This window comes from Camponotus floridanus, unplaced genomic scaffold (assembly GCF_003227725.1).
Source record: "Camponotus floridanus strain SB8 unplaced genomic scaffold, Cflo_v7.5 scaffold63, whole genome shotgun sequence".
Taxonomy (NCBI): Eukaryota; Metazoa; Arthropoda; class Insecta; order Hymenoptera; family Formicidae; genus Camponotus; species Camponotus floridanus.
The window spans coordinates 1,002,381-1,013,167 of record NW_020229803.1 but is presented as its reverse complement, the minus strand read 5'-3'; the positions used below and the strand labels follow the sequence as shown (position 1 = coordinate 1,013,167).

Sequence of the window (10,787 nt, the reverse complement as noted above, 5' to 3'; positions counted from 1 at the left end):
TTAATTTTGCAATTCCTTCAAGACTGACAGATTGTCGGCAGAAACCGAGCAGAATCTACGCATGCAGTTTTATAGCAAATTGAGCAGAAACCGAACAAGATTTGCACTTACTTATATTAATGTTGTAGAAATACAATAAAATTGATTATTATAGATGCTAAAACTATTATCGAGTTATCGGTTTTTTAATTATATTTTTCTTCTAATATGACATATAATGTAATATATGTTATGTCGATCATAGTTATATCTCACATAGAAAATGACTAATTCAATTAGAATAATAATAAAGTAAATGATAAAAGTAAATGATAATTAAATTTAATTTATAAAACTTGAGGTGTAATTTATTTAGAATTAAATTCTTGCTTTTTGTTTCAAATAGTATAAATGAATAATTTTCTATTTATTCTATTGAATAATTTTCTATTTATTCCAATCAGTTTAATATTCTGAATCGCATCGGCTTCTGATATCTGATATCAGAAGATTAAAATAATAGAAATAATTACTATATTTTTGAAATAATTATTATATTATATTATCTTTTAGTAATAATCATGACTTTATATATACAGGGTGTAACTGAAAAAGTGCCCACGGAGCAAATAGCGTTATTCCTGATTAAAAATCGAGTAGAAAAGAATCATTTTTTTCTATAATGCTTAATAAAGCGGTAATTATTTAATAAAGTTGCGTTAATAAGCACCGGCCTTTAATCTTTAACATACGATCACATTGTAATATAACTCTCATTGCCCGATTTTGCGCTACTTGCATTTTATCCAGCTATGTTTCTCCCATATCCATTAACAACATTGCACAATATTCGAAGTGAGGTGCTATGATTACCTTATATACAATACATCTATATACCGATATACAATTTCCTATTTTATTTAAAAAACTTGTCTTTTTTCCTATCTTTTTTAACATATAGTCACAATGATCTTCAAATCGAAGTTTATCCTCAATAATTATTCCCAGGTATTTCATTATCTTTACTCGCTCTATCTCGGTTCCATTCAAGCATTTCAATACAATACTTCCTTTCAATTCTTTTCTTACTCCTAACTATCATATATTTCATTTTTCCTGCATTCATTTTCAATTTATTTATATTTATTCGTTTTTCTACTATATTAAATGCCATATTCATTTTTAACTCTAACTGCTCGCTTTTTTCACCAGCTACATATATTAATGTACCATTCATAAACATTTTTATATTACATCCATCAGGGCAAATTTTATATCATTAATATATACAATAAATAACAAGGTACAAATCGCAGTACAAATCCTTGTGGCACTCCATATTTAGTAGCAATTAATTTAGACCATTTATCGATGAAACGAACTTGCTGCGTTCTATTATTTAAGTATGATTTTAATCATTCTAAAAGCATCCCTTTAATTCCATATTAATATAATTTTTCTATTAATCTTTCTCTATCTATTGTTTCGAAAACTTGTTTAAGATCCATAAATATTACTCCAACCATTTTTCCTTTACTAACTATTAATTTCCATTCGTCAACAACAGTTTGAATTCCCAACAACAGTTTGAATTTATTTTATGCGAATACTGTTTTCTAAAACCTGATTGATATATTCTGTTATAATAATCTAATAAGATTCCAGATACATTTCAATTTACTTCTTTACCACTAATTCTAACATTTCCTCATATATTGATAACATATTAATAGGTCTATATTCACTTGCTTTTTTAGTATTTTCTATTTTTGGAATCGGTATTATTGTTGATGTTTTCCAACTCTCTGGACAGCAACCTTCCCTCAAAAAATTATCTATTACTTCAACAAACTCTTCTTTTATTGCATTAAATGTTGACTTCAATACATCGTTAGTTATTCTTTCTTCAGTCCCTTCCTTTTTTGACAATTAATAAACCAGATCGATTTTTTGTTTCAGACAAGAAATGGAGGCTGCATTTTTCCCGCAAATTCGCAACTTCGGTCACGAGGCACATAATCATTAAAAAACTCAATATAAATATCATTATTTTTTTAATAAAAAATATTTTTTGTATTGTTCAAACATATAATAAATTGTTCTTAAAGTTTTGAAAAGATCGATTTTATTGTTAGTTCTTAAAAAATTCTCAAAGTTCACTTTATTTTCAGGTTCTAAACCAGGTTCCCCCTTTAAGGGAACACAAAGAGATTACTACTGTGATTATATAAGACAAAATTACGCAAACACAAAATTTTCATAAATATATGTTTCGTTAAAGTATGCATTCGCTTTATACGAAAAAATAAATAAAGAAATGGAAAATATATGTCTAGATATACGTAAGAAAATTTCAGTCGACAGTACGTAAACCAGTGTATTTTACTTCACGGTATTTCTTTGTAATAGAAGATAGGGATAAAGAGCGATATAGCAGTTCTTTTTCTAAATTGAGCATATCGTTTGTATCATATAACATATGATACTTCGCTGACAAGATAGCTGTAAAAAGAAGAATATACTTTCGAAGATAGAGACAGATCGTTGGAGAATTGAACACATCAGATACAATCTATCTGCATAACTCGATGGAAAAGTAATTTTTTTGATGAATGTTGTTTCGTGATTTCATAATTTACAATTATAAATCTTTTTATCTTATTTTTCTTATCTTATTTACAACTTACAATGTCAAATTTCTAGAATAGAGGAAGATAGAGGAAATTATTTTTCTGGGGATTGAAAATGTGTGTTAATTTATCTATATTTTACCGAGCATCAAAAGAAGAAAAAATGAAAAATTTATTTAAAGTTTGTAAAGCTTTCAATCAGTTGAGAAATAAATAAATAAATAAAATAAATAAATAAATAAAAATAATTTTCAAGAATTGAGTGTTCAAGAATTATGAGTGAATTATGAGTGATTTTCATATCATCTTCAAAAAACTGAATGTAAATTACATATTATTCATGCGAAAGGAAGAAAACAAAACTGTATTGTTCAGATAAAAAAACTTCAAGTAAAAGATGACAAATTATTATTATATTACCTGTTCTAATGAATCTATATTGCATGTCGATGATTGTTTCAAGCGTTACTATACATTAGAAAAATATAAAACATTGATTTTTTGTTCATAAAAAAATAATTTCTATAAGATTAAATAACAAATGTCATTCGAATAAAATAATAGGTTCCAAATAAGCTGTATTATTTTTAATTTGAAACGATACGTTTTCCATTATTTTATAAAAAAATGCGGTCGAGTTGCTGGTAGATGATCCGAGAAATGTCTTAAATTATGTTAAATTTATGATATATTTAATTTCATTATAATATTACTTATGTTAATTTTATTAGTAATAATTTAATTAATTTAATTAATATTATTAATGTTATTTAATATTATAAAATTATTAATATTATAAATTTAATTATAATATCAAATATATATTAGAATATAGGTATATTACATTAAATTTTTTATATCTTTGAATATTATTATAATTAGTATTCTTTTAAATGTTCTACTGGGTGTAGTTCCGAAAACCGGTTACCTCCAATTTTGATGAAACTTTGTGAAAAGCTTCCTTTCAACTTAAAGTAGAAGCCTGTAAAAAGAATTTTGACAAAACTGAATTAATTTGCTTCTAAGAAGTCAAATCAACATTACTTAGGAATTCGTACATATGTATGTATATGTCACTTTCACATATATGTTACTTAGGAATTCATACATATGTACATATGTCAAGGTCAAGATCATTGGTGAGGTCCCAGGTAGAAGATGAAACTCACAATGGCATCATTATGACATCATCATGATTTTATTTATCACTCAAAAGTTATCTAAACAAAAAATGATTAAAAAATTAGTTAAAGATGACAAAAAGAATATAAATTTTTAAATTCACTAATCGCATATTATATAATTTTAAGAAGATTATTCTGCTTAAATATAATTAAAATATACATAATATACATAATAAATATACAAATATAATTAAATAAAGAAGTAATTGCGTAACATATATAAAAAATGATATTATTATGATTGATTCTTAAAATTTCATACGCGAAGTATATATATTCTCCAACAGAATTCGCTAGAATTATTTAATATCAAAAATAAGTCACCAAAACATTGCCAAAAGTATATCAAATGAGATCATTATGATTTTTCTAAAATGACTTTTAGGTGACGTCATAATAATATCATTATGAGTTTCATGTTCTATCTGGAGTTACCGTTTTTCTAGATATTTATCGTTTCGAACAAGTTGTCCAAAGGTATACTCTTACGAAAAAGAGCTTAAAAAGTGCCTTAATTTTCGAGTCGCCAAAAATCCTTCTCGTATACTTCTTTTGTACCTAAAAGGAACCTATTTACAAAATTTGACTCAAATCGGAGGTGACCGGAACTTTATCCGCTTTACTTAAAGTAAAGAAAAGATGAAGAAAATAGAAAAAGAAAGAATTAAATAAATCTTGTTTTGATTTTACTTAATATTTAGAAAGATAAATATCGTAACGCGCGCAATGTTAGTTATTTAAATAATATATTTTTGTAAATATTATTTAATATTCATATTTTTGTATTTTTATATCTTTGTATTATTATTTAATATTTATATATGTTAAGAAAGTACTATATTTTATCATTAATATGTAGTTGAATAATAAATGTTAATTTTTTGATAATAATCTTCCTCACTGCAACCATAATTCTTAGTAATTTTATATATTTTATAATAAGATAAGCCGAGAAAAAGGTATAATTACATATACTTATATACATATGTATATACATATGCACACTTATATGAACATGATAAATATGAAAATTATCATCTATAAAACAGTTAATTCTTATTAATTTTGATATAAGAAAAATGGATATAAAAATTTGAAACTCTTAACTCTCATATTTAATATTTAACTCTCATATTTAATATTTAAGATATAGCTTTTTTAGAGAAATATTTAATTTTATATCAATATTTTTGTTGATTGATATTATTACAGTAACAAAAAAGACCTCAGAAATAGAATGCAAACGAAAAGGAAAAACAAACGCTGAAGAATAGGTCAAAATATTTATATACTGGTTTTGACAAAAAACAATTTCACAAACTTATCCTATTTATAATATTTTCAATATATTAATATAATACAATACGATAAATAAAGACATATTAATACAATAAACAAAGATTTTGTATTATATTAAATTCTCTCGCAAAGCTTACGAAATTAAATATTTTGTTTTATTATAGGAATGAACTATTATTTTTCGAAAAATCTAAAGATAAAAAAATATATCATATTTTTTCTTGTACGATTTGTTCTTTTACAATCGATTTTTTTCGAAAACTGCTGAGCATTGGCCTCTAATATTTTATCAGAGTACTCTTTAGGTAGAGTACTATATTGCATTAAAGTATTATATGATTTAATTCGACGTTCCAAAAGTCGCGCCCTCCCCTTGTTAGTTTTAGTTACAATTAATTAGTTTTCATGCTTTTATGAAGAAAAAAAATTTATTTGTTTTGTATCAGTGTTATCATGAATACCTCTTCAAACGTCGAATGCACTCATTTTAATACATTAGATGTCGCATATAATTGATGATAAAAAAACATTTAAATAAAACAGGTAAGAAACATGTCGCTGACAGAGGGAAATATAATTTTACCTGTGCTTCATTTATTTTTTTCAATAATATAAAATTGCGTTAATACGAGATGCATATGTTACAATATTTCACAATGCAATGTTCGGCATGATTATGATAAACGATTGAGTTTGAGTTGCGTTACTTTCATTTAAAAAATACGCAATTTCGCATCGAAAATTAATCGTTTCGGAAGTATCTGTACGAATCGTGCTTTGGTTTCTAAACAGTAGCGGATTTTACAGAAAACTTTAAAAGAAATTTATTTTATAAATATATAAAAAATATTTATTATGATATTATATATATTAGTGATATTTATGCAAGAAAAAAATATTTGTGTAAAAAACTACGTTATATGAAAAATTTAGTAAAAATGAATTATTATTTTCGATATTCGCAATAGTAAGCTTGAATTGTAATGTATTATAAATGGATCCGCATACGCCACTGTTTGCATTTATCGACTGTTAAATGCGTAGAATCATTTAGATTTTTATTACCTCAGAAACTCATTTTCGTATCATTCGCTTCTGATTGAGATAATAATCGTGTACGTTTTGTTATTCGAATATACGATGTAAATTATCTGATATAAATAGAGAATAGAAGAATTATATATTACAAAAATATACAGCGTTGCTAAATGAACGCCAATTACAGTGAATCGTCTTAATAAACTACGATTTCTTACTTCTACACTAATTACATAAATACATCTTATATACATTCTTCATGTATGATTCATGTTAGTTGAAACGGTTGCATACATGTGTGAAAAGTCATTATCTTGAAATAAAAACACAAAAGATAATATATATATATGTATCGCTCTCGGCAGACATAATGATATATTCTCCTATCTCAATTATCAAAAAATTACATTTATGCACATTTATTTATATATAGGTCGTTTGTATCCAGTGATGTTTTTAAATAGGTTAACTAAATGGTTGAAAAATTATACGGTTTAATCGAAAAGTATCATAATATCATTGAATTAATCAGCATAATTTCGTTAACCACCAGGCTTCTATACACAACTGAACTTGACACCTGAAAATTTAACAGCGATATAAATTGTGAAGTGAAGATATTCCTTCCGAGACGCTTTCACAATCGTGTTATAATAGCTTTTACATTTTTTTTTATCACAATTTATCTTCATTTTTTTTTTATCACAATTTATCTTCATATTGATAAATATATATCTGGAATAATTAAAAATATAAGAATATCTTTGAAACGTACTTGAATTACTTTTAAACCAAGAAAAAAGTATGCATTTTTCGTATCGTTCTCGGAATCAATATGCGCTCAATTGGATGATTACAAGTAATACAATGTGTAAATAGAGTTAAATGTATGTACCGTCGTCACTGGAGTAGCAATTATGGCAGTGGAGTTTGTGATTTCGGACACGCACGTCTGTGCCCATCAATCCATCGCCGAGACGCACATGGCATACGCAACATTTGAAGCACTCCATATGATAAAACAGTCGTAGACTCTCGATTATCATTGCTGCACCACGACCTACGGATCCATAAGGATATTAAGTTAATAAGTGTCTAATAATGACGAAGGAACGTTTAAGAGAATTCATTTGATTACCTAATTCTTCTCCACAATGAGAACACTTTTTCTTCCCGCTCACGCTCAGCATTTTTTCTTGATTTCCATTGTTGCTCGTGATTGAGGGATGTTGTGTCTTTTGAGACTGTAACGTATACTGTGGCGATTGATGCTGTACAGTCGTCAAATGTTCTTGAGTGTGAACTTGCTCTGATCTGAAATCATGAACAAATATTTTTTAAAAATTCTAACAGGTAAATATACAATATAAAAATATAAAAATATAAAATATAAAAATATAAAAATATAAAATATAAAAATATAAAAATATAAAAATATAAAATATAAAAGTGTACAATGTGTATCATTTATAGAAACACAAATCGTCGTTATTTTAATGAACAAAGAAACATATTAATATTACTAAAATTATGTTTTATTGTTATTTTAATAATTTTATGAATATGAGTAAAATTAGAAGAAAAAAGATAATAAATTTTTACATTTACTTGTGTTTTCTGTATTTTTTGGAAGTGTTGCTTAATACTTAAAATACTTTTGATCAGTAATGTAAATCATAAATAAGGGAATGTCGTTATAATTAAAAAAATATTTAAATAATAAAGAATGGCATTTTTATATAAAATTAAGTAAATTTTTATAACTAAACTGAATCCTTTTGTAAATTGTTAAATATTAAATACAATAAATATACCCTTATAATTATTAATACTTAATTATAATAAATATACCTTTTTCTTGTTGAAAGAGGTTTTTCTTGTGTTTTATTCTGCACTCTTTGCGTTAAAGTTTGTATGATAGAATCGGGTAGTGGTTTGCTATCTGTTCGAATTGGAGCATTATACGGTACGGAGGTGCCAGTTACATGCGGTTGAGATTTCCGCGCCGGCGATCGTTGATTTCTCTCATTAATCCTCCTTTGTTCTGCCTCCTGAGAGAAAATATGCACACAGTTAGAATAGCAAATAACTCTAATCACTTATATTTATTTGTATCTCATTATATACTCTACACGCTATTAAATATGTATTTAATTTTCCCGGAAATTTAATGTAGAAAAAAATTTGCTAATCAAATTTAGAAAAAAATTGAAATTAAAAGAAAAAAAAATTAGATCTTCAAAAAAAAAAAAATAAATTATTTCTTAATTTTCTTTGCGTTTGAAAATTAAGAATTATTGGAATAACATTAAAAAATTGAAGCTTATCTGCTTGCCAGTAAATTAATATAATTTTTAATCATTAATTTAATATAATTAATATAATTTTTATTTTAATATAATTAATATAATTTTAATATATTTAATATAATTTATTAATATTATTATTATAATTTTAATATAATTTAATATAATTATTATAATTTATAATTAATTTTTATTTTAATATAATTAATATAATTTTTATTTTATTTTAATTTAATATAATTAATATAATTTTATAATATAATTTTTTTTCATACGCACTTGAATGAGCCAATGTTGATAGTTTACATCGTGAGCGCCTCTCGGCACATCACTTTTCCTCCGTTGAACCCATTGATCACCTTGGACAATTCGTGGTCGTGGTACTGCACTTAATGCCTGTAAGGTTTGCCTGGACATTTGCTGACCAGCATGACTCGCAAGCGTCGTTGCCGATGCATTTTCTCGAATAGAAGCATCTACTTGTTGGGGAATCGAGTCCGCGGATGGTATACGGCTATTCCTGCATTCGCGAATAAAATGAAAAAAATTCAGTAATTTCAATTATATTATTCCACAATGCGCACTGCAACAAATTAGCGATTTGAGGAGAAATAATTCTTATTATATTAGATAAATGTTTAATTAATATGTACTTTTATAGCTAATAATTGTTATTAAATATACAATTATTAGTTTTATAGCTAATATAATTGTTATTAAGTGTATAATTATCTAGAGCTTCTATATTCTAATAAATGTATCTTAATATACAGATTAATTTCTCTATTAATCGTAAATTAATAATCGTAAATAATAATAATATTCTATTCTACATAACATAATCAACACATCTATAGACACAATTTTATTAAATCAATAACACTGTTGAAGTCTTGTTTAACACTTTAATGTAATTATTATAAATAATTTTTTGACTTCTAATATATAATTTTATCCATATATCATAATCATAAATATATATTGAATAATATATTTATTAATATATTTTATTTATTAATAATAAAATAGTAAATATACATATATTGAATAATATATTTATTAATAATATATTGAATAATATATATTGAATAATATATTGAATTTATAAAATGGAAAAGCTATCTGAAAGTACATTATAATTTGTAAAATTGTAAAAAATGTATTACATAACATTACTTAACATTACACATGCATATTTATTTTGCAAATTTTTTTGCATAATACATCAATTTTAATATGAGATAAAAAGAAATGTTATTCCACTGCTATGTATTTTACAATTATTATCCTTTATAATCTATTATTCTTATTTGCAAAGCTAGATTGCTTTTATTTTACACTTCTTAATTCTAATTCACACAATAAAGTCTCGTGCGATTGATTTCTTAAAAAAGATACGTGCGGTATCTCCAAAAAAATTATTTATTATTTATTATAATATAAGAACTTAATTTAATTATTTAATCGAAGTAATCAGTTGTACTATTAAATAATAGTTAAAATTAAAATTAAATTAAATTAAAAATTTATCTAATAAAATAAGAATTATCTTTCTTCGGATCACTTACTTGTCACCATGCGATGTGATAAATCATAGAATAGTATGAAATATCTATACATTATTCATATTTACCTGATGGTAACATCTCTCTGTCTTTGATCTAATATACGTGGTTTAGTAAGCGGAATCGGTGGCGGTGGTGGTGGTCTCCTTCTTGGTAGGTCTTGAAACTGCAAATTCGGCATTGAAGATCTATAATTCACTGTAGGCGTATTATACTTGTATTGTGCATTCTTAATAGAATTCTGCGCAACATCTTGCAAGGATTTCCACTGTTCCTGTAATTGCTCCGCCAATCTAAGTTGCTTTTGCTCACGATAAGCCAGATTATTGCGTTGCCTCTTTAATTCTTCTTGCTCTAATTGCAGAAGTTCTCTTTCCACTCGCAGCACTTCCTAAAGGGTAACAAATATTTTTCTATAAATTATACTTCCGTCTTTACTTATCTATTTAATAGAATATTAGATACAAGAATTTTGAACTTTGTCACAATTTTAATTCTTTTTTATTTTTTTTTTAAATTGAAGCAATTGTTATTAAAAATACTAAAAATTTAAGCAAATATAAATATTTTTAAATTCGTAAATAAATACATATTTTGTTTATTCTCGCTTACTTTCAATTCTGTAGAAGTTTATAGAATACATACGTAACTCAATAAATATAATAGAAATAAAATCTATCTTGACATACAGAGTGTCCCAAAAGTCCCGGACCGAATATTCGAATAGTCGAATATTTCATAAACTATGCACTTTAGAAAGAAATGTTTCAGACAAAAGTTGTATGG

General features: G+C 25.2%; 1 protein-coding gene across 3 annotated transcripts in view; it reads right to left on the bottom strand.

The window, feature by feature from the left end:
- Positions 1-5,666: 5,666 nt before the first annotated feature.
- Positions 5,667-10,787, bottom strand: part of LOC105254985 (transcriptional regulator ATRX) — a 34,153-nt gene continuing 29,032 nt past the window's right edge. For all 3 annotated transcript variants that reach the window (XM_020028676.2, XM_025413241.1, XM_025413242.1), the window contains 6 exons: positions 10,070-10,392; positions 8,716-8,956; positions 7,982-8,181; positions 7,269-7,444; positions 7,026-7,190; positions 5,667-6,710 (listed from right to left, as the gene is read on the bottom strand). In XM_020028676.2, the coding sequence (XP_019884235.2) occupies positions 6,688-6,710; positions 7,026-7,190; positions 7,269-7,444; positions 7,982-8,181; positions 8,716-8,956; positions 10,070-10,392 (1,128 nt within the window). In that variant the 3' untranslated portion in view covers positions 5,667-6,687. The remainder of the gene's footprint in view (positions 6,711-7,025; positions 7,191-7,268; positions 7,445-7,981; positions 8,182-8,715; positions 8,957-10,069; positions 10,393-10,787) is intronic.